The sequence below is a fragment of the Seriola dumerili genome, unplaced genomic scaffold (assembly GCF_002260705.1).
Source record: "Seriola dumerili isolate Sdu_G_001 unplaced genomic scaffold, Sdu_1.0 BDQW01000388.1, whole genome shotgun sequence".
NCBI classification, from domain to species: Eukaryota; Metazoa; Chordata; class Actinopteri; order Carangiformes; family Carangidae; genus Seriola; species Seriola dumerili.
Window position 1 is genome coordinate 1219987 of NW_019174643.1, and position 24314 is coordinate 1244300.

Sequence of the window (24314 nt, forward strand, 5' to 3'; positions counted from 1 at the left end):
TCCGCAGTTTTGTTCATGAAGAAGAGACGAACCGCGGGAGCAGCTGCTACGAACTCAGTGTTTTATAAACTTGCTATCATTTTATATTTCATATTTTTGAAACATGACTAAAAAAAAAAAAAAAGATTGATTATCAAAAATAATTTTGCAATTCATTTTTCAACTAATCTATTTTTTAACATAGACAACTGAAAAATTAATCATTAAAATTATGAACAGATTATTGAGTAATGTAAATATTAGGCCTGCTTTAGTGTTTGGGATGAAGCCTCTTGGACGTCCAGTCGGTTGATGCTGCTGTCGACCTGCTTCACCACTGAATGTTTCCCTGAACTTAAAGCTTATCCTGCCTTTAGTTTGTTCTCGTTCACATCTGAGATCGATTCCGGTCCATTTTTTTGCAAACCTGTTTGCGATCCAGACTCATATTAATCCAGTTTAGTGTGAACATAGTGTTAGTGTAAATATCCCAAAGCTTCAATAAAGAGCTGCTACATAAATAATCCTGACCACTTCTCCTTCCATCTGTCCTTCTCGAGGGACTGATACTCAGCTGGAGCAGGTTTATAGAGATGAGAGGGACCCTGAGTGTTTTTCACTGAGGAGCAGAAATAAAAGCTCAATGAAGCTTAAGACAAAGTGTACGGAGGTGATGCAGAGTCAGATCAGTCACAACAGAGAGGGAATGTTTTCTTACAAACACCACAAACATTTGCATCTGCATCTTCCTGTGAAACTACAGTTACCACAAAGTCGCCTAAACCTTCAGGACTTCTCACGTTCCTCCTCCTGATACTGAAACTTTTTTTTCCAACTGCAAGGACGGTTTTTATTTACTGTAACAGGGTTCAGTTTCAGGTTGAACAACTTTACACAAGCTGATGGAGGGAGGAGCCATGTCAGTGTCAAGACAACAAAGACCTTAAGGCTGAATTTCATCTGAAGAACAACAGGAAACACTGTCCGGAGGCGTTACTACTGACTAACGTGCAGTTTAAGAACAGCTATTCTCTGTGTGTGTGTGTGTGTGTGTGTGTGTGTGTGTGTGTGTGTGTGTGTGTGTGTGTGTGAGAGAGATTAGTGGATGAGCACATGCACCTTGGGTAAACTGCTGGTTCTCTCTCGCCTGGGTTCATTTGCTACAGATTCTTTAAATTAAATGCTGTCTCAGATTTGTGAAACCTTTATTGTTTGTGAAAACACACACAAAAGTGCAATTTAACTGACTGTTTTTTTCTCCCCCTTCAGAGCACGCTGGTCTGGAAAAGCTCTATATCTGGACTTAGGTTCCTCTCCAGACATGTTCATGTGATCACAATTATATTAATGATGTCTTATTTAAAATCTATTGCCAATAGTTTTTTAGTATTAAAAAGAAAAATGGTGTGGTACTCATGGCCATTGTTTTATTTATTGGAATAATTATATTTTAGATATGGGAGTTAAAATGTCATGGAATAACATTTACCATTAATAATTTACTACAACAGGACTGTGGCCGTAACGTTTGACTCATTATACAGTATTTATACACATGGTTGTCTATAAATCACACAGGCAGAGATTTAATCCAGGAAAAGCATAATGCATCATCATTTTTGTGAAATTCCAAAGTGAACCTAATAATTTATGGAGCTCAACACAAACTGAAATATACAAAAAGGTAGACAGTGTATACAGAATACTCCCAATCCTATCAGGCCTTACTTGACTGCAGGTCGTTTCATAGGATGTTTACTATCTTAATTTAGTGTGTTAGCATGCTAGCATTTGCTAATTAGCAGTAAACAAGAAGTACAGCAAGTTCCTGTCTACAGTATTTTAATATTAATGTACAGGATGTTATAAAAAATTGCATGAAACAGATTTTTGATACAGTTTTCTCAGACAAAAAAATATCATGAGGTTTCACAGGAACAGTTTCACACACCTGTACGGAAAAATTAAGCTTCATATTGTGTGTTGTGTTTTGCTAATGTCCAGGTCCAGAGGAAAACACTGAGGCTGGATGTCGGGGGATGAGTCCATCATGAGAGCCGGTTGTTATGTCGTCCATGTTGCTGTCAGTTTGTGTCACTCTACCTGAAACAAATCTGACAGGAGCAGCAGTTTGTGTCATGAACGTAACTTCAGTTGTCACCACTGTCAGTCCAGCTGTTCACAGCTGTGAGCTTGCAACTGGATCGAATAAGCTAACGTGATTGGTGGATGAGTGGACTATAGCTGGTGTGATTGGTCCTTCCTCCTCCATCTGATTGATCAGTTGCAGTTACATCGTGTTCTCCATGTCAGTGAATTAGACAGTGTCTGCTATAAGACCCTCAAGCCTGGCAGGTTATCCCAGCAGTGGCGGTTAGAGGCCAACGTGGCGGTCGGTGGATGGTGGAAGCTGCTTCAGTTCGGGGGAGGGGTGTCAACCTCCAAAGAGTCGGAGATCATTGTGCAGAGCTGAGAGAAGGACGGACGCTCCTCCGGTCTCTGCAGACAGTGACAGAAAAACAGCCGTGAACTCAGATCTGTTCATTTCATCATTTTTGTTTTTAATGTTCTGAGATAAAACTAAAACAGAGACACGGATGGTTTCTCTCGGCTCTCACCTCGTGCCAACAGAGCTGCATGATGTCATAGATGGTGGGCGTGGCCATTTTGGGCCTGTACAGGCGGTGACCCTGGGTTACTAAGGTAACGACCTCGTGGTTCTGATGCTGATCAAACGGCATCCGACCCTCGGTGAACACCTCCCACATCAACACACCTGGATTCACAAAAGACATGAAATGTAGAGGCTTTATAAGAGTAGTGAGATACGTTAAAGCACTTAGTGGTAAAAACACCCCAAGTGGCCACTTTATTAGGGACACCTGATGCGTTGTGATGGGCTGAAAAAGCTTTGGACAGATTTGTGCACTGATAAAAAACAAAATGAGACGAAAATTTGACAGAAACTGAATAACTAAAATGAAGTTGGTGGTTTAAATGTCGCTCAAGCTTCCACTGAAGAGACAAAAACATCAGATCTGTGTGGAGCGATAAGGATCTTCATCTTGTCGTGTCGTTGTTGCTCCCTCAACTGTTTTCTTACATGATTACAATCAGTGTTACCAAACTAATGTTCTGATTACGTAATGACGTTAAAGTTTGCTCACCGTAGGACCAGACATCCGACATGCTGCTGTATTTGCAGAAGTTAAAGACTTCAGGAGGCGACCACTTCACTGGAAACTTGGCGCCTGATGAACTGGTGTACTGGTTGTCTAACACATATCTACATAAAACACAATAACGTTCAGACGAGACAACACACGGTCTTTCTACCTGCTGTGAGTCAATCTAAATAGACGACAACAGAGAGTGAATGTGTAGGAATGAAATGCATACCTGGCCATGCCGAAGTCAGACACCTTCACTACCAGGGCGTCATTCACCAAACAGTTTCTGGCAGCCTTCAGGGGAGATGGAGGGAAATTAAATAAGTCTGTGCTCAAACAAAATTCACCAGATTTCAGATCTGCCCCAAAATTGAACGGGTTCTTCCCCGACCCTCCACCAAGTTCAGTGCAAATTGGTTCAGACCCTTTTTGTGACACGGGTGAATCACAAATCGCAAGAAAAGGTGTTCATTCATCACTAAATATCTCATTAATTTCAAACCCATCGTACTGTTTTGTTGCAGGATGGGACTAACTGCATTGCTGCACCACTACATGAAAAAAAAGACAAAGGAAAAAGGGTTGGAAGCAACACGAGAGGAAACCAGCCTCTAAAAAACTGGATTAAAAAAGTAACTTGATGTTACCAGATCTCTGTGGATGAAACCGTTGGCCTCCAGGTGCTCCATGCCCTCGCTGACGTCCAGGCAGATGCTCAGCAAAGACCCCAGGCTGAAGCTGCCCCGCTGCTGCCTGAGGTAGTTCAGCAGGCAGCCCTGCTCCATGAACTCTGTGACGATGTAGATGGGTCGCTGCTGGCTGCACACGCCGTACAGCTGCACCAGTTTAGGGTGGGACAGTTTCCTGGAGAAAACATGCAGAGACAGAGATCGAGTTCACTGTGTGAAACAAAACATCTATCATCAGTTTCTTCACTAGAAGAAATGAACAAAAAAATCCAGTTTTCATTTTTGAACCCTTGAGTTATGAACTCATTTTGAGATATTTGTGTTGATTCTCTGCTCTAATCATCACTGAGTCTTCAACTGTACATTGGGGAAATGTCACTTTATCATTTGTGTCATCTACAGGCCACCACAGCTCCAGGAGACAAGAGGAATGACGTGCATGTTGTTGCAGTTCCCATAAACCTCCAGTAGAGGGCGGCAGAGGTCAAAGATGACAAAGGGTCACCGTCCCTTAATGCAGGTACTAATTTTTCCCCACACCTTTTTTTCCTTTCGCTTTCCCTCGCCCCCTTTAATTTCTTCCCTCCCATGTCTTCTCCTTCCTTACATCATGACCTTGGCCTCCTCGATGAAGTCCTCCTCGTACATGGCTCCCTCTCTGATGGCCTTGATGGCCACTTTGTGCTGAGACCTCCACTTGCCGAGCCTCACCAGGCCGAACTGCCCGCTGCCCAGCTCCTTCATGAAGGTCAGCTCACTGGGGTTGATCTCCCACTTCTCTGGAGGGACGGAAAAGAGAGAGAGAGAGAGGGAGAGAGGAGGAAGGTAAAGACAAAAGAGCTTTGTTTGTTCATGATAGACATTGTCGGAAAGACTCGGGACTCACCGTAGCTGAAACCAGCGGTGGACGGACCAGACTTGTCCTGTTTTCCTACAGGATACCTCAACCTGGCTACAAGACCTGAAGATGGAGAGACGTGAAAATGGTAAGAAAGACGGAGAAATTTACATATTTACGCGTGTGCAGAAGAAGCCGTTGGTCCACTGTAGCTGCTTTTTTATTTACATGAGTTTTTACATGAGCCACCATCAAACAGAAAACAACCACAACCTGTGGAAGATTCGAATTAAAGGGAAAATTAAAAATAACAAAAACAAAAGTGAAAAACTATTATTATGATGAACTATTCCGGACAATTGGGACATAATTAAATGTTAATAAGAAGCTCCTGCTCTGCTCATTCACAACCTTCAGCTACACATATGGGTTTTTTTTTCTCGCTTCAAGAACCGAAATTTCAGTTTCCTTTTTCAAATCGTCATTTCTCAATATCTATTTGTCATTTAACACGGCCTGATTGTCTGAAGTAGTACAATATAAAGATAGTTCTTGCCATTTTCTCTTTTAATTTTCCATTTTCACTTTCATTTTAATTCTGGGCTACAAGCTTCTTCTATAACAACCTGCTTGGAACTGAGGTAACTCATTTTGTCCCCGTTATACCACGGAAAATCTACTCAAAACAAGTTTACCTTTAACATCTACATAGCTACCAAGTTAGCCAGTTACAGTATGCAAGTTAGATACTACATGAGGTAGATAATGAGTTGTGTACCTGCTGCGTTGTGTTTGTGGTACTCGATCAGGTCGGGGATGGAGCTGAATAAGTGTTTCTCAGCCAGGTAAAACTGTGTAGGTGAGCCTTGTGTCTCCTTGATGTGGTAATGTTTTATCGCTGCACCTCCATCCCTACAAACACATGCAAAAAGCATTAAAACAACATCCACAATAATAAATATTCTGCAGTTTATGGTCTTTAAACAGACATACAGTATAGTCCCATTACCCTGTGGCAGACTTGGTGTAGAGAGAGACGGTGTAGGTTCCTGGAGTGCTGGAGTCTCTCACAATGAAGCCTCCTTCTTTGTCCTGCAGGGGGCGACACAGAGTGAAAAATATATAGCCTTTTTAAGTATCTTTGGGGCATCTTATGTCTTTATTAGAGAGTTGACAGTATAGCAAAGAACAGTACTTTATCAGTCGCTTTGTTTTGGATATTTTTGCATCATAGAAGGACAGAAAGAAATATGACGAGTGAGTGAATAACGAGAGAGGAAGTTGAAGAGAAACAGAAACCTGGAAAATGAAAGGGGAAAAAGAAAGGAGGACACATGGAGGGAAAAAGAACACAACGAAGGAAAGAAGAAACAAAGACGTAAAAAAAAAAAGGGGGTGAAGAGAGAAACAGTAAAACACTCACCTCCTTCCTCAGCAGCTCCTCTGCCTTGTTCCTGTTGACTTGTTTACTGTACCAACTAAAACAAACAGACAGATAAACATCCCTTACACTGATATCTTAATACTTAAGATCTCTGTAGCACAAATTCACTGAACTCAAATGTCCACCGCCATAAGATGAGCCGTCTTCAAATAAATATGGTGCATTTGTGCCATAAAACGTATGAAGTGTATCTAATTTCCTGGTAGTTTGACCTGCAGTATGTGCACCTGAAGCATTGCAGACATTCCTCATCCCTTCATGCATAAAGTCCACGAGTCAAAGTCCACACATTTGGATTCTGCCAGTATCAACTGTTTCAGGACCATGAGGAAAGTCCTGTAACTTTATAGTTGGTGCTGATCTACAGTCAAATGATTAACACACACTCACCCAAACTGCACCAGGTTTCCAGATTCCTTCTCGGTTACGTAGTTACTTGGGATGTAGCCTTCCTCGCTGTGAAACACACACACACACACACACGCACACCAATCACCAACACACACAAGGAAACAAGCATGGAAGAAGGTTAGCATATCAAACACAGAAAAACAGAAGCTCCACTGAAACTCACACACATACCAGGGGCTCAAATTACCAACACTGTGAATCAGTTAGCAACTCAAAGTGTTCAATAAATAATTAGTCTGAATCCCATATAATTAAAAGGAGCTATTTGTAAGTTTTACTATTGCTACATAGCTAGCATTAGCATTAGCAGCTGTTTGACCAGTCCAGGCCAAGAGCTTCAGTCACTGTTTTGTTTACAAGACAAGAGGTTATAATACATTCAAAAACTAACTTTAGCACGCTAACATGCTAATGTTTAGGTATAATGTTTAACATGTTCACCGTCTGAGTGTGTTAGCATGCTAGCATTTGCTAATTAGCAAGGCTTATGGGAATGTCATTAATGTTGACCCTGCTGATAAGGAGGCCAAATCAGAGGCCAGACCACTAACTTCCTGTTGTTCTGTAGAACATCTGTGCCTGATCTCACATAGTGTTTTTGCTGCATATTTCTCACTCCACACCCCTCTGGGGAGGCGCGCCTCACAGTTTCAAAACCTCATAGTATTTGACAAAGTTATTAGTGAATTATTGCAGTTCATGCTGAGAGGACCGTGATTTTCAATCCAATAATTTGATGGATAAAAATACTCATTGTTACCTTTACTAATACACACTCACCCGTACTTGTTGCGCGCCTTGTACCAGTTCACGTCACACTTCTCAAGAATGACGTACTCGCCTCCTTTGACCAGACTCAGGTCATGGGGCTCGGTGCCCGGGAAGTCGTACAGAGCCACCACCACTACCTCCTCGTCATCCTCGTCATCCTCGTCCCTGTCATCATCATCGTCATCCATGGGTGACGGGGGGAGGGGTGGAGCGGGCCGCCGCTGCTGGCAGAGGAACAGGAGGAGGATTTGGTTATTGATGTGTTAATCATAATCGTGTGTGTGTGTGTGTGTGTGTGTGTGTGTGTGTGTGTGTGTGTGTGTGGGGCGGTTACCCTTACGTTTTTATGTTCCTCTCCAGGAATCGGGGGTAAAGGTTTTCTGGAAACTAGAAAAGAGGAACAGAAACAGTAAACCAAGCAGAAAGTTACTCTCTTTATTATCTTCATTATGACCTCTGTCACTTTGCCCTCTGACCTTTGACCTCTTGCTGCTGGCTGTTTATAATACTGTTACTAATATCACGAAGCGAAGCCTATTGTACGGCGGTGGCAGCTGCATTTTTGAATGAATCAGCTCACAGCTTGACTTTTATCTCACCCATTGTGAGTTCCTGTTTTTCTTTACACCTGGGGACTCAAGTGTTTCAGACGCTACAAGAGAGATTCATATTAAAGGAGCAACAGGCAGTTTTTTTGATTAATTGATTTTGATTAATTCGGTCTTTAACTTAAAAAAACAAGAAAAAAAGATGTACACATAATTTAAAACTGAAGAAAATTCAAACTAATGAATAAAATGAAAAAAAGACAAAAAACAGATTATAGTATAAATAGAAAATATATCACTGTAAATGAATCATTCTCCTATTTTATGCATATGTTACTAAATTTAGTAAAAATCAAGCATTTTAATGTTGTTGCAAGTAACATTAGACAAGTACCTCAACCTCTATATGAACAGGTTTGAGTTGTTGTTGCTTAGGTTAGAGTTGGGGGCTTGGGAATGCATTATGTGCCAGGGTCCTCACAAGTATAGAAAGACAAACGTGTGTGTGTGTGTGTGTGTGTTTGAGTGTTTCTTACTGTCTCCAAACGGGTTGTATTCCTCGCAGCCCGGGGCCTGTTTTTCTGCCTGGCGACAGCAGAGCCACGCCCCGTCCTGCCAGAACTGGGGGTGAAACTTCGCCAGGATCACTGGGTTCTCTTTGATCTCTACACACACACACACACACACACACACACACACACACACACACACACCCCTGCTGTTTCAAAACACCTGCATGCACCTCGCCTCATGTCTCTCCGTATAGAAACAAGTGTTAAATTCGATGTATTAAATTATCAGATAGGCTCCAGCGTTTCTGTGCAAGTAATACAAAACTGAACGTCAAAAAAGATCAACTTCCTGTCTCAGACTTTAATTAGGATCTGACCAGGTCTCACCTGTCTGTCCACCATTTCAGAGGTGAAATGTCACAGACAGAAGGTGAGATAAAGAACAGTGGAAACAGTGGGGGCTGTAGGAAAGTTGCAATGTGTGAAAACCAGTTTCAGATGTGTGGTTTAAAGTGTGAAAACATCTTTGCAGCAGCAAAGACTATAAACTCTGCATGTGATCAATCATATAACCAGGACCCCCTGGCAGAAGAGATACTGAATCATCTTTGTTTTTCTAAACTTCCTGGGTAAAAAAAACATAAGTAAACATTTCTGCCTGTACATGCTCCTCTTCGGTTTTACAGAATAGAAAAGAATAGAAGAGAAACTGACCCGCTTTCAGGCTCTGGACCCAGAGACTCCTGCTGTCGTGACTCGGAGCGAAAACGTAGAGAGTGTTGCCGTCATACACCACCTGCACAAAAACACACACAGACTGATGTTAGGTTTTCATTTCAGATGGTTACAGTTTCAAGACTAGATTTAAAGTGTGATACCTGAAAAGGGTATTTGTTCTGGCAGGGGATGATTCCTCCTCCGTTCTTGACGATCTCCACACATCTGATGCGGCTCAGCTCGATCGAGCCTCTCCTGAACTTCTTCTGTTGATGGAGACGATACGTCAACAGCAGCTTTTTTACTTCTTTTCTATGTCTGTGCGTGCGACATTAACTGTAGACTTTTGCACTGACACATTTACAATCTTGTTGTATCATGTTTCGTCTGAAGTTTATCTTATCAAAAGTTTATTTAAAGTTTTTGATAAGGAAGCTAAAACAAACCGTCATTTCCTCAAGCAGTGTATCTGACTTGATTATAACTGGGATATTAGCTCTGCATACAGACATGTGGGTTAACTGTATGTGTTGTATCAAAAACTGAAAATTAAATTAAGTTTTGAATTTGGGAAATACAGTGATTCATACCACTTTCATGTTTGCAGGGTGTTTATTTAGTTGGAGCCAGGGGCTGGTTAGCTTAGCTTAGCATAGAGACTGAAAACAGGGAAGCAGCTAGCCTGGTTCTTTCCAACGTTCACAAATATACCTATCAGCACCTCTAATGCTAATTAATTAACACATTATTCATTGTTTGTTTAGTCTATGAAAAAACAGAAATGTAAAAATGCTAATTTATGGGTTTTTTTGTGGCTAATTTCTTTGCAGGAAGCTGCGACTTCCAGTCAGAACCAGGCTAGCTAATTCCCCCCTGTTTCTAGACTTTATGCTAAGCTACGCTAACCATCTGCTGGCTGTTATTATACGTGGTATTGTGTGTGGTATCGTCTCATTTAATTCTCAGTAAGAGGTAAAATAAACATATATCCCAAAATATTGCACTATTCCTTTAAGAAGAAAAAATAATGTAACGATTTTATGTAATACATTATATGGCTTAATTTATGTGCTGCTGGCGTAAAACATACCTGTTCCTCAACTACTCATCTTTTTAAAAAAGCGTAAATAATTCAGACAAAGATCCTAAACTGAAATGTAAATAAAGACAGGAATAAAAACAACCTCTGCTTTTCCATCGTAGTACGTCAGCCTGCTCCTGGTGAGGACGAACAGTCTCTCCTTGTAGTTCAGCGGCGACGTCCTCTTCTTCTGCTGCGAACGCTTGATCAGCGTCTCCTCCAGTAGCATCTCGACACTCATCCTGGCTCCACCCACGCCTTCAGCCCATTGGTGGGTGTCGTCAGAACATGGCGGGGTGGATCTGAGCTGGGGAGAGACGCACAGAATTTAAACTTTAATAATATTTTCCTGCATATTTTTGTATTTTGCATGCTGTTGCTAAATGGGTTAGGGTTATTAGCTTACATGCTAAACAAAGATGGTGGGTAGCTTTGGACTCACAAAAGAATAAGAGGAGTTTCTTAACCTAGTTCACTGAGACTAAATTAATCCCTGGAACCAGATCTGTATCATCAATGTGGTCAACGACAGGAAGTCTTCCCACGCGGGAGTTGACTAAATAAATCTATACCACAAATAGAGACTGCCTCATGAATTTGTTCGCTGGTTTCTGAAAGCTGCAGTCTGATGTACTTTTTTTTTATGTACAGTGGGGATTTCTGCTTTAACTTTGGTCTTCACTTCCTCCTTTATTCTGAAGGAACACTGTCATTTATTTAATTTTAATCCGCCTCTCACGTCAGTAAAATAAGAAGCAGTTTGTATTTGTCATTTCAAGTGTGTTTATTGTGGTTTAGCACAGAGCTCGACACTTTAATGTTTTACTGTACTCATGTATTTTTATATTTTCCACAGCAGAAACTCGTGAACAGAAACTGTGTGAGGTATTTTTCCCCTTATCTTACAATAATACTTATTGATCTTATAGTTCTGTTAGTGCTGGTTTGTTATCTGGTCCGACTACTATCACTATCTCTCTCTCCACACACAGATATGTTGCTACACACCTCACACGAAGCAAAGATTAAATCTGAGTTGAGACTGTTTTCTGATACAGTTAAAGATGAGCATGTTTGTAAATAATAGCAGATGTAGGATAATAAATATACTTTGCTATATTGCCTGTATATCTTAATTACGACCCCTCCAGAGACATAGGATAAAGATGCGCATTTTTATTGACAGGCCTTTTTGGTGTATTTGCTCTTTGTTATTTCTAGTTTATGTCTTGCTTTGTTCAGCTCGAGCTGTGTTTGAATGAGCTCTAGAAATAGAGTTGACTTGACACACGTATCAGTCTTTCTACCTCAAGATGCTTTTACTGTAAAATAAAAAAAAAGGGTTTGATTGACATTTCAACGTGTCATGACAGCGTTTGAACGCAGCAGAAGGAAGCGAGAAAGCTCACGCGCGCACCCGGCACTTTGGACATCGGCGGTAGCGCGCAGCTCCCTGTACACCTGCTCCCAGGTGGTTAGGATTCATTTCAGGTCCATTAATATCATTAAAAAAAACTGTTCTGTCCGAACAAACGTGGCCACAGGTTTTAAATTACACACAATGTCAAAGTCAAACAGCGTTTCTATGGCACTCTACTGTGTTTAATAGTGTTTCTTTCTACTGTGGTGTCACGTTAACATTAATATCACAATATCAGATCAATACATGCAACTATATTTGCACTTTTTACACGCGGGTTGTTGCGGCTCCACTTCAGGTTTCTGCCCTGAAGTCAAACTTGTTGGTTCGTTGAACTGAAAGTCGCATAGTTTTGCGCAATAGCAGTTAATTTACACACACAAAAAAAAAACTTCATGACGTGACCAAAGAGAAAAAGAGACACACACGGAAGACGACGTGTTTCTCTCACCTGGGCGCTTCATTCCGCAGCTTTTACTCCTTCAGTGTGACTTCGTGTCTCCCATGTCGCCGTGGATCCGAGGAGCGGGATTCAGGAAATGAATCACACATACACACACACACACACACACACACACACACACACGTACACACACACACAAATAAGGACACACAAACTTCCTCCTAGCTACACTGCTCTACCGCAACGAGTGTGAATGTGTGAGAGCGTGTGAGAGAGAGAGAGAGAGAGAGAGAGAGAAAGAAACAGAGAGAGAGAAACAGAGAGAGAGAAAGAAACAGAGAGAGAGAAACAGAGAGAGAGAGAGAGAGAGAAAGAAACAGAGAGAGAAACAGAGAGAAAGAAACAGAGAGAAAGAAACAGAGAGAGAGAAACAGAGAGAGAGAGAGAGAGTGAGGTCACTGGTGTATGAAATCTTTTCATCTCAGTCAAATCAGTCAGATAACAGAGCGGAAAAAATGTTAAATATCTGCTGCTGCAACATGAAGCTGCTGGTTTCTCGTGACAGAGGACATTTTGGACAGTGAGACTCCAGCTGCTTTCAGTTTTGCAGACTGGGTCGTGTTGTGGAGTGTGTTGCCTTGTTTAGAAAGTGAGGACATTTTTGTAAAAGTTTGTCTTTTATCTTGTGAAAACAGCGAGTACACCTTTACACAGTTGTTGAGCATTTGTGAAAAGTAAAGAAAATACATCTAAAGAAAAAAATCTGACATTTTTAGAGTTATGTTGGAAATCGAGGACATTTTTGGACAATAAAGACATTTCGATGAAGCGTTTAGAAGTGAGGAAACTTTGGATTACTGCTGTAAGAACGAGAACGCAGTTTTGAAGTCAAGTCACTTTTGGAAAGTAAGAATAAAAATTAGGATATTTTTGTAAAGTTAGTCTTTTATAGGGACATTTTGAACAGTGGGTTCACCTTTAAACAGTTGTTGAACGTGACGACATTTGTGAAAATGGTTTTCGACGCTGACACTTTTAAAAAGTCGCAAGTTGCAAGTGTGTGCGTGTGTGTGTGTGTGTAACCTGAGTTTATATGAAACCTCTGAGTTTAATCATAAACAGCTGACCTGTGAGGATAAAGCACAGTGCAGGGCTGTACTTACATATTTTCCAACACCACACACCTGTATTTCAACTACAGTTCAGCTCTTGTCAACTTTATTGACAATCCTTGTCCCAACACATGTCACTTGATTTTATCACTCCATTCATGCAAGTCAGCAACTGGTTTCAGTTCTCTTTTTAGGAAAATCAACTTGAACCTTCTTGTGAGTGCTCAGCTAATCACGACCAACGTTCAGGCCAATGCTGTTATTATTAGAGACGGCAGCAGCATTAGCACTAATAGCAGAATTAGCAGTGGTGGCAAGTTGAACGAGATTTGTTTATTGGATTTGAATATGTGGTGACATCCAGTGGATCTTAAAAGAAACGCATTTTCAACAACAACACGCCATACTTAGATAGTGAACACGGTAAACACCATGTGCTTGTCACCATGCTAGCATTAGCATTTAACTCAAATCAAGATTAAACATTGAACATTGTACCTGCTAACCATAAGCATATTAGCATTATTATCAAGAGCATCTTAGCATTCTGATGTTAGCGTTTAGCTCAAAGCATTAGATTAAAGAGCTGCTAGCATAACTGTAGACTTTTAGTGTAAATTTCAATTTTCAAAAATAAGAAAAAAATTATTATTTTTGTTTTTTGTTCAGTCATTAACGTTGGGACGTAACATGGTGCAAGCGATTTAAAAAAAATAGAAAAAAGGTCAGATTTTGGTTTAGCATCTTATTAATGTGTCATAAAGGAGGAGGAGTTTTACACGTCTGTGTTCTTCCTGGAGTTATTCACAGCGACGGATGCAATGTGGTTTCACTCACGTCATTCTTTCATTTCCTCTCTATCTCTTTGTCTTTGTCTCTCTCCCACACGCTCTCTCTCTCTCTCTCTATAAACACTGTATATTTTAAAGATTCGCTTTCACGTCTAATATTTAAAACTTTATCCATGAGGCCAAATCACACGATAACAGCCCCAATACAAACGACTTCCTCTCCCTTCTGCTCTCGTGTTTCTTTATCTCTTTCCTTTGTCTTCTATTCTTCATTCTACTTTACTTCCTCCACCCACCTGCCTCTCTCTCTCTCTCTCTCTCTCTTTGTCTCTCTCCCCCTCCATCTCTGCTGCTCAGCTACTTCAAGGTTTCTCACCTGTGGCATCATATCAGCCCCATCGATGCGACTGGTTGCAAAGAAGTCGACGCTGACCTCAAAAACTCCAACTGAAGAAGAAAAGGAGCTGGAGCTGAAGAAGCGATAATAGAAGAAGAAGAAGAAGAGGAGGAGGAGGAGGGAGACGAAAAAGAAAAAGTAGACACAAAGACAGTCGATCATGATTCACTCAAGTAAGTACCTGCACCTCTCTTCATATTAAACTCTGACTGTATGTTACAGTAGCGGCTCAAACTCACGACATGAAACTTTGTTGACGTTCAGTCGGAGAAGAAAACAACAGCAGGATACAGCAAACAAATCAACAGATCAAATCAATGCTACCGACACTTTTAGCAAGTGAGTCGAAAGTATGACTGAAAAATATGAGGAAACATGAACATGAAAAACTTCTCAGACTTCAATGTGTCACAATAAAAGATGTACAGTGAAAATAAGCTTAGTAACATTAACCCCAGTCTATTAAAATGTTAATGTATGTGCAGTTTATGTTTATCAAAAGAGAAATATAGAAGAAAACAAAGGAAACAGTAGTTGGCTCAGATCCTCAGAAAACTATATTTAACTCCAAAGATATAAAAATCTTCAACAGAATTGTCATTAAATATTTGAACCTGAACTCAGCAACTAAATCTGGAGCTAAAATGTCCTTTAGCACATTTGTGTTTGCCTCTAAAACCGTGAACACCAGGTGAATAAGACGAACAGGAGAACGAAAAGTGACAGTTTGGTTTGAGATGTCGTGTCAGCAAAACAACCACCTGCAGACTTGTTACTCATTTAATGTTATTTTAATGTTGTTGATCTGATGTAAGAATGGAGACTGAAACGGGGACACACCTGCCTGTAAAGTAGCACCTCTGATCTGCCGAAGACTTACTTAACGTTTAGCAGCTAAAGTGAAGTTTCAGTTTTGTTTCCCACACTGGTAGAAAGGGCAGGTTATCCAGACAGAGGTCTAAAGTTTAATGTAACAAGGGTCTTTTACATCAGATTAATTTAAACAGGCATTTTCCAAAATGGTTTGGAGTAGAGCCGCAGTTTGTGCCCATGTATCATGTAACAGCTAACAGTCTGTTTTTCTTAAAAATAAATCCCTGATCTTTGAACCAGACTAAGAGTGTGAAGTCATGTTAGCAGCTCTGTGAGGCTGGACTTAGGCTTAGCGGTGGTTTGAGCTACATGCTAAAGCTAGCATGGCAACAAGCACATGATGTTTACTATGTTCACCAATCTTTGTTTACTGTGTTAGCATGCTAACATTTGCTAATTAGCGCTAAACACAAAGCACAGCAGAGGCTGATGGGAATGTCATTAGCTTTTGGGATCAGTAAAGTCAGTCAGTCGCTATATGCTAACGCTAGCATGGCAACAAGCACATGATGTTTACCACGTTAACCATCTTTGTTTAGTATGTTAGCATGCTTACATTTGCTAATCAGTGTTAAACAGGAAGCACAGCTGAGGCTGATGGGAAAGTCATCTGTTTAAGGGACCAGTAAAGTTGGTTGAATTCATCCTCTGGTGAACATGAATATCTGTCTTAAAAAATTTGACTGGAAATTCAATTGGAATGGAAAAGACACAAGTTTTAAGTTTTCTTCAGTATCACAGTAATCCAGTGACAGTTGTTTATACGTCCATGGGTGCAATGCAAATAGGAACTCGTAATAACTAATTCAGCATATTTTTAAATGGTGCCAATTAGAAAAAATGTAAGCAAAAAAGAGTAAAAAAACAGGGCTCAAGGTGTGTGTAGATCTGTTTAACTGCATTGTTTTTTCCAGATGTTTTTTCACATTCTGCTAAAGTCAGTCTGACCTTAAGCTACACATCTGGCCTCAGAGCTTTGAATAACAAAATGTATAGTGAGACTGAGGGATCTGGAGCCAGGACACTGACTTTGTTGTAAATTATCAGAGCATCAATGTGCAACAAACTGACGTTACTTTAAGATATTGTATGTACAGGGTTAGAAAAATTAGATTTAAATCACCTACTACAAAATAAAACCGCATTTAAAATCCTACTTTAGTGAAAGTATTATCAGTAAAATGTACTCAAAGTATGAAAAGTAAAAACAAATGGCCTCTTCCGTAGTCTTATACATATCATAGGATCATTATTACTGATACGTAAACAGAATTTTTTGTTGCAACTGCTGTTTATAACTAGATTACAAGCAGTTTGAGCTGCAAAAACCTTAATATTTCAGTCTGTAACAGATTCCTACAAACCTTATTTTCCAGTCCAGTGAGAATATTCCAACCTATTTTTGATTTAAATTTACTCTCAATGAGAAAACAGGTTGAAATGATCCTAAAACACTTGCAGAGTTTTCACTTTTTTTGTAAGAAAATAAAACTTGAAGGAGTCCATTTGAGCCTAAGATGACGTGATAAGAGGGAGATATGAAAAATAACCTGCAACATCTGGAAGGTTACCACAAACTCCAGCTGTCAGGTAAATGTTGTGGTATTTCCCCATGAATATCTCTGTACTTCGTCACTGTCTAATGATGAAAAGCTTGTGGAAGAATTATTTTCTCATTCATCCAAAGTTCATCCAGTTTTAGGGAGCTTGATATTCGGCCAACACAAACATCAGCGTGAGTGTTAATGGGATGTCGGTTCACCACAAACCACCAGTTCATCGCTCCTCACGGCGTCGACTCTGAACCTCGGCTGCAGGGATGCTAATTCTGGGGCCTGCTTTTACTTTGACAGCCACTTTCAGGTCACATGACTGCCGTCGGTTTTCAGATGCGTGCATATGTGTCTGTGTTGTGTTTGTGTTGTGTCCGCAGACTCACATAAGTTTCAGTCTGAACAGCCTGTAAACACCACAGGATACCACAGATATGCTGCGAACACAGACACACACAAATGCTGAGAAATGACCCACACTCGCCTCAACACCTGACTGTTCTCACACACACACACACTTAAAGAGTGTGTTAGTTCTATAGAAAAGGAAACTATACTTCCTGACAAAGACCTCCTACTCAAAACCACAACGACACACATAGAGAAAGTCAAACTAAAACAGATGTGAGGGATCAAACTGTTTCAAACACAACTGTGTTTATTTTTTATAGTTTAAATGACACAGAAAAAGAGAGGGTTATTAAAGGTCATGGTAACACTGTATACAAACAGTTAATACATGGTTTATAACACAGTGTAATGTAAGCAGATATAAGTGTCTATTCATGTTTGTTAAGGACTGTAACACAAGAACATTTCACATGTAACACAATATATATGTGTTTATATATAAATCACAATATCAGGGTTAACAGTGAATCAGTGAAGCCTCGGTCTGATGACAGTAACACAACTCTTCTTCCTCCAGATCACTCCATCCACTCAGTCTTCTGCTGCTGCTGCTGTGCAGTTCAGACCAGGTAACGGCTCCGTGTATTACTTTAGATAAGGTGGAGGTGTAACTCTATGTGCCCCCGCCCCTTTAAAAATAAACCTGACAACTAAAAATACAGTATAAAGTACCATCAGTAAAATGTACTTAAAGTACTAAAAGTAAAAGTACTCCTTGTACTTGTGGCTGATGTATTATCATATATGACTTTATTAATTATAGATTGTTGTGCTGTTAGCTGATTGCTAGTTAGTTAGTTTAGCCCAGTGGTTTCCCAAAGTAGGGGTCTGGCCCCTCCAGGGGGTCACGACATAAATCTAAGGGGTCGTGAAAAAAGAAAAAACAGAAGTCAGAAAACTGCTGGTTTAATCGTTAACAAGGTGTTGTTTATAAGTTCATCACGTTTTTTAAGTAAAGTCTTAATTTGAAAAGCCGACGCTGCTTTCAGGTAAATGTAATGAGTTAAATCAAAACATGTTTAGCACATAAAGTGAGTAAGTAAGTTAAAGAAAGTTTTTTTTTGATGCATGAAAATATATTATGTGCAATAAACTGATTGATTGACTGTTTGATTTCAGGGAGATCAGCACCCGCATGGAGCTGGAGGGGAGGACCTCCCTGTGTTTCCAGAGCAGACGACACCCGGGACACGCCTGCCGGGTACGACAGAGGAGCCGCCAAGAGAAAAGCAGCCGAACGGCGTCGACAGATGTTTGATTATTTCTCTCTCTCCGTCTCTTTCTCTCAGGTCGACAGGTCGAGGAGGAAGCTCCCTCTTCCTCCTCCTGAGGATGAGGATGGTGAAGGAGTGGGGATGCTGAACGTCGTCGCCATGTACGACTTCAGCGCCAAGGAGGACACTGACCTCACACTCAAGCAGGTACACACACACACACACACACACACACACACACACACACACACACACACACACACACACACACACACATTAAATCTGATGTTCTGGCCAGTTAATAAATCACATGATAATGTTTTATTGATCAGTTATATTAAAACTTTTCAGTTGCCAGGTTGTTAAAATGCCTTTGGCTGGTTGGACTTTGATATTTACAACCTTGATAATTACAGACATTTGTCATTTTTAAATCAATAACAAATAGAGAGGATTAACACCTGCCATTGTTGTCTTATAACTGATGTGTAAAGAATCATTAAACAATTTAATTATTAATAAAGCCATTAATTATGACTTATAAACACTTAGGGAGACTTATTAGAAATCAATTAAAGTTTAAAAGATTATCAAACGTGTTTTCTTTATTTAATCAGATCAAAGTCTCTGATTAAAATCTTGTTTCCAAGCATAAAAAACACTTTTACAACATTAAATACAAACAACATCAACAGAGTAAAACTGTCATACACTACAAATGAATACACAGAATATCCTGTTGTTTAGGTGCATAAACAAAGATTGAAATGAAGTGATAATGAAAGCAGCTGTTGCAGTGTGATGCAGTGTGTTGTGTCCGCAGGGGGAGGAGTACGTCATCCTGCACAAACAGGACCAGCTGTGGTGGCGAGCGCAGGACAAACACGGGTCAGGATTATTCTGCAATATAACTGTTGACTGACATTCATAGGAATCAAATTATAATGATGTGATCTTATATTATTGTACAAATGAGCGAGTTGTAATGACTGTATGATGAGGAGGTTGGTCTCATGAAGAGCTGAACAAGAGCGTGAATCTGGATATTTTCTAATATAAGAGATATTTTTGTGATCATTAAATAATTATTCCATGATTACAAAAAACAATGTTATTCCATATATAAAATATCAGCGTGTTTACACTGAAGCTGAAACTGGCATTTTGAAATAGAAATTTATTTTAACAGTACAGTGTAAACAAATAATCCCAGCTGAGTCTGTGAATGTTCATCCGTCACATCAGGCAGATTATTGATGTTTTCTTTCCACTGTGTTTCCATCAGGAACAAAGGCTTCATCCCCAGTAACTACGTGACAGAGAAAAACAGAATCGAGGCAAACTCGTGAGTTTTATATCACAAGTCATATTCCTCAACTTTACGTGATATTTGTGGAAAACTGGGACATCAGAGTTTCAACGTGTTGTTTTCTGTGTCGCTACTTTTTTTTGTGAGCTATAAGTTGTTGTTGTAGCTCTGATCAAAAGGCAATAATTTAACCATTAACTGAGTGTTTTTGTTTCCCTTCCTGGAGGTGGTACTGTAAGAACATCACCAGGTCAGAAGCTGAGCAGCTGCTGAGACAGGAGGTATCTACCTGTCTGTCTACCTGGTTCAACATCTGTCTGTTCATGTATCTCTTTATACCTACATGTAGTGCAGTGGTTCACACCTCTTTATATTTACTGTGAGTAGAGCTGAAACAATTAATCAAATTGTCGATTAGTTCATCGACAGAAAAATAATATAATCAGCAAATATCTGAGATATGATTCATCGTTTCAGTCGTTTTTCAAGCCAAAATACAAAACATTGCAAATTTGCAGCTTCTGAAATGTGACAGTTCACTTCTTTTCTTTGTCTTCTGTAATAATAAACTGAAAATCTTGTAAAGTAAGCAATGTAAGACGTCACCTTGGGCTGTGGAAACTTGTGACGGGCATTTTTCATCATTTTATAGAATAAACAAATAATCGAAATTTAAAAAAAAATAATAGCAAACAGATTCTCTGAGATCTAATCTAATGTTCATCCTAGTGTCTTCTGGGTAAAACGATGGTGTTTCTGGTTGTTTTCCAGGACAAAGAGGGTGGGTTTGTGGTGCGGGAGTCCAGCGAGAAGGGAGTCTACACCGTTTCCGTTTACACCAAGACGTTAAGGTGATTCACATCACAGCTTCTAAACTGAAGGTTAAAATCCTAGACAAAATGAATATGTACAATAAGTCTTTACCTGCAAACTGATGAACTTTTCCTTTGTGTGTGTACGTGCAGCACTAGCGGAGATATTAGGCATTACCAGATCAAACTCAGCGACACCGGACAATTCTTCTTGGCTGAAAAACACACCTTCAACTCCATACCGGATGTCATACACTACCATGAACACAACGCGGCAGGTATGTACACTTTTATGCGTGCTAATGAAACAACAGTGCAACGATTTAGTAATGCTTCATTTGATATGGTTTGTTATGTGTGTGTCCGTTTATAGGTCTAGTGACGAGGTTGCGATATGCAGTGGGGCCAATGGGAAGGTGTGTACCTGCTACATCAGGATTCAGCTCAGGTAAATATTTGCGATTAAAAGTCCTTGACATTAAGTTTCATACTAAAGTTTGAGGGAGAGATAAAAGCTGGAAATAAGTATAAAGTGTCTTTATATGCAGACGATACTGTACTTTATATCTCAGACTTTGTGGCTCTTTCCCCAAAATATTGAGAACTTTTAGGATAGTTAAATCTTTATCTTTATCTCTTACAGTCTGATCGACTGGTGTACAAAAACAATTTCATACAGTTTTGTCTAATTTATGTTTCTTTTTCTTCTGTTTCCACTATATCTCTCATTCTTTTTTTTTCCATCCATTATCCTGCCCCTCTTCTTTGTCTCTCTCTCTCTTTCCGTCCCTCCAGAAAAATGGGAGCTCAACCCCAGTGAGCTGACCTTCATGAAGGAGCTGGGCAGCGGGCAGTTCGGCCTGGTGAGGCTCGGCAAGTGGAGGTCTCAGCACAAAGTGGCCATCAAGGCCATCAGAGAGGGAGCCATGTACGAGGAGGACTTCATCGAGGAGGCCAAGGTCATGATGTAAGGAAGGAGTGACTGAGGGAGCTTTAAAAGAAAAGCTACACCTTCCATTAATTCTGGAAAACTTTGACTCTTGTCAAAACGGAGAAGTGAAAGTCTGTGTTTGTTGCCTCTCCCAGGAGACTGTGCCACCCTAAACTGGTGCAGCTGTATGGAGTCTGCTTGAAACAGCGCCCCCTGCTGATCGTGGCCGAGTTCATGGAGAACGGCTGCCTGCTGAACTTCCTGCGGCAGAAGGGTGGAGGTGTGAAGGAGGCGTGGCTTCTGTCCATGTGCCAGGACGTCTGCGAGGGGATGGAGTACCTGGAGTCTCATAGTTTTATCCACAGAGACCTGGTGAGTCACTGTGTGTGTGTCTGCGGTTTGTTGTGCATTTTAATAATGAAACTAGTGACTGTAAAACACAAGTGATGCTGGGAAGAGGGATTCAACTGTCCGGTGTTTCTACTGGTGGTTTCAGTAACTGATTACTTACAAATCGCGCCTTGCTGTTGGTAAAGTTGGAGCAAATTTGAACAATTTTATATCAGGGTTTTTACAGGTTTCACTAAATTAAATTGAAAGATATTTGAACAACAATACAACAAGAATAATTCTTAGTAAAATAATTTATTAATTATAATGAGCTGGACCCAGATAAGTGGCAGTAAACTGTCTGGTTGATACCCAATATATTTAGATTTATGTTTTAAACTAGTTCATTCATTCTGATGGATAAGAGCGCTGAAGGTTTTAACTCAGCTTCAATGTGTCTGTAGTTACTGTTCTCCCTTTGTAAGATACAGGAAGTACAATATTTCCCTCTCAAATGAATCAGAATAAAAGTATAAAGCTTTTTGTCATAGGTTTCTGGTTATTTCTTTTCTCATCCAGGCGGCCAGGAACTGTCTGGTTAATGAGCACAACGTGGTGAAGGTCAGCGACTTTGGGATGACCAGGTATGGCTGCAATTTTTTTAAGTTTTAAAGGAATATTCAGCATTTTGGGAAACATGCTTATTAGCTCTTTTATTAGTCTGTACAGTAAATATGAAGCCAGAGCCAGCAGCTGGTTAGCTTAGCTTAGCACAAAGACTGCAAACAGGGGGAAACGGCTAGCATGGCTAGAAACTATGTTTTGTCAGTTTTACTGTATCAGCAGTTCTACAGGTGTATGTTTTGACTCTACGTTGTTGGTTGCAGGTACGTTCTAGACAACCAGTACACCAGCTCCAGCGGTGCCAAGTTCCCTGTGAAGTGGTCTCCTCCTGAGGTTCTCCACTACAGTAAATACAGCAGCAAGTCTGACGTCTGGTCCTTCGGTGAGGAACCTCAGACAGACCTCACCATCCACTTAGTGCTGAGATACTAGTACAGGCAGTTCTCATAGCAAGAGTATTGATTGGATTGGACCAGTTTTAACTTTTTTAGACGTGAAGCAGCTGTAGTCAAAAGCAGTAACTTAAAGCTGAAATTTCCAATGTCCAATGAATCCTGAATCAATACATGTCTTGAATACTGGAGATTCAGGTGTGACAAAATACCTCTGAAACTCAACTTTACGGAGGTGATGCATTCACTTGACCCTTCCAGTTCTCTTTTATTTTCACACAACAATCCAATAGAAAACATGGTTTGCAAGACATCTACCATTTAACTTACTAACCATGCATCAAAACAATCAAGAAAACCTGCCACCTCCTTTTTACAGGAAGTTAAGAATAACAATTTTCATATGTTCCGAGCCAAAATATAAAGTAGTCGTAGTAGTACAAGCAGTAGTGGTCGCAGTATTTTAGAAGGTTTTACTACAGTACTGAGGCCGAGTGTGTCCATGTGCAGGTGTGGTGATGTGGGAGATCTACTCGGAGGGTCGGACTCCGTTTGAAAACCGCTCCAACTTGGAAGTGGTTAATGATATCACCAGAGGGATCCGGCTGTACCGACCGCACCGAGCCTCACAACCGCTGTACGCCATCATGTACCGCTGCTGGCACGAGGTATTCACCCACCCACTCATTCTTTCGTTCATTCATTCAGTGTTTCTGTTGCTGCAATGAAATATCAGGATGATCATTTTGAGAAAAACTTCTTATCACAAGTGCACTTACTTCTGAGATTTTTATCACGTAACCAATGTACCAGATTTGAATTCATAACATGTGTACAAGAGAATGATGATCACACCTTTTGTTAACCACTGCATCACACCTTCTCCTCCTCTTCCTGCTCTGCCCTTCAATCTCTTCTGTTCTTCTTCGCCTCATCCATTCTTCTTCGGTGGTGGTGGTGGTGGTGGTGTAGAAGCCTCAGGGTCGGCCGCCTTTCTCTGAGCTGCTGGAGGAAATCAGGAAATTGGCAGAAAATCCAGATTAACAGACGCATACACAAACACGTACCATTGCTGACTTTCAAACTATTTTTCACTGTTTTCATAAATGTACACAGAGTGTAATTTGTCATTGTAAATATTTATTTTTTCATTAAAATATTTTCAGATAACTTGTTCAAACATACTTTCCTTCCTTGAAGTGATGCTTTGACAGTTTGAATTTTGTGTCAAAAAATGGAAATAATAATAAGCGCTTCATGAACATGTGAGATTTCACAATATTCACCTGTAACTTTGCCTCTTTCTTTTGTAATTTGCAGTTGTAAAGGACAGTTTGTCAGTTTCTCATACTTTTGTCTTAGCGTCTAATAATTATGATTTGATGCCACTTCTATTCTTCTAAATTGCAGAAGGGAGGGGAAATTACAGCATTGTGTAGTGCTCTAAAGCCGACAGTCGGTGATGGTAGAGAGCTTCTGTCAGTGTCACATGTGAAAGCCAGTGAATGAAAAAGTTGAACAGGAGACCCACAGATATGTTGTTGACTTGCTGTTCACTAGAAAGTTGTCGCTTATCAAGTAA

The 24314-nt window shown here is 40.3% G+C and overlaps 2 protein-coding genes across 6 annotated transcripts; one reads left to right on the forward strand and one right to left on the reverse strand.

Annotated features, from left to right (window-relative positions):
• Positions 1 to 1384: 1384 nt before the first annotated feature.
• On the reverse strand, positions 1385 to 12249 carry tec (tec protein tyrosine kinase). Of its 4 annotated transcripts, none has more exons than XM_022761136.1 (18): positions 12032 to 12249; positions 10264 to 10462; positions 9241 to 9345; positions 9077 to 9158; positions 8387 to 8515; positions 7643 to 7689; positions 7312 to 7526; positions 6511 to 6576; positions 6100 to 6154; positions 5686 to 5768; positions 5455 to 5588; positions 4725 to 4799; positions 4446 to 4617; positions 3797 to 4013; positions 3379 to 3443; positions 3147 to 3265; positions 2598 to 2755; positions 1385 to 2478 (listed from the first exon to the last, which is right to left on the reverse strand). In XM_022761136.1, exons 2-18 carry the CDS (start codon positions 10399 to 10401, stop codon positions 2395 to 2397), a joined length of 1944 nt encoding a protein of 647 aa, XP_022616857.1. In that variant the 5' UTR covers positions 10402 to 10462; positions 12032 to 12249; the 3' UTR covers positions 1385 to 2394. The 4 variants fall into 4 exon arrangements, with proteins under 4 accessions (XP_022616857.1, XP_022616860.1, XP_022616858.1 ...); XM_022761139.1 differs by having other exon boundaries at positions 9241 to 9342; positions 10264 to 10467; XM_022761137.1 differs by having other exon boundaries at positions 7312 to 7523; positions 10264 to 10467; positions 12032 to 12248.
• A 1774-nt stretch (positions 12250 to 14023) lies between these two features.
• Positions 14024 to 23840, forward strand: LOC111233344 (tyrosine-protein kinase Tec-like). Of its 2 annotated transcripts, XM_022761142.1 has the most exons (16): positions 14024 to 14456; positions 17638 to 17689; positions 18240 to 18321; positions 18410 to 18541; positions 19158 to 19222; positions 19620 to 19679; positions 19870 to 19924; positions 20415 to 20494; positions 20609 to 20733; positions 20829 to 20903; positions 21251 to 21422; positions 21542 to 21758; positions 22296 to 22360; positions 22604 to 22722; positions 23243 to 23400; positions 23705 to 23840. In XM_022761142.1, exons 1-16 carry the CDS (start codon positions 14444 to 14446, stop codon positions 23774 to 23776), a joined length of 1542 nt encoding a protein of 513 aa, XP_022616863.1. In that variant the 5' UTR covers positions 14024 to 14443; the 3' UTR covers positions 23777 to 23840. The 2 variants fall into 2 exon arrangements, with proteins under 2 accessions (XP_022616863.1, XP_022616866.1); XM_022761145.1 differs by lacking the exon at positions 17638 to 17689 and having other exon boundaries at positions 14428 to 14456.
• The last annotated feature ends 474 nt before the right edge of the window (positions 23841 to 24314 follow it).

What these genes read in the sequence shown, in the direction of transcription:
- LOC111233344 (XM_022761142.1), top strand. An exon ending in ACCCGGGACACGCCTGCCGG is followed by an intron (nt 18,322 to 18,409) that starts GTACGACAGAGG and finishes TCTTTCTCTCAG; the next exon opens with GTCGACAGGTCGAGGAGGAA. An exon ending in GTTTACACCAAGACGTTAAG is followed by an intron (nt 20,495 to 20,608) that starts GTGATTCACATC and finishes GTGTACGTGCAG; the next exon opens with CACTAGCGGAGATATTAGGC.
- tec (XM_022761136.1), bottom strand. Translation starts at nt 10,401, where the DNA reads ATGAGTGTCGAGATGCTACTGGAGGAGACGCTGATCAAGCGTTCGCAG. An exon ending in GGTCCAGAGCCTGAAAGCGG is followed by an intron (nt 8,516 to 9,076) that starts GTCAGTTTCTCT and finishes GTGTGTGTGTAG; the next exon opens with AGATCAAAGAGAACCCAGTG. An exon ending in CCACAAACACAACGCAGCAG is followed by an intron (nt 4,800 to 5,454) that starts GTACACAACTCA and finishes CTCCATCTTCAG; the next exon opens with GTCTTGTAGCCAGGTTGAGG.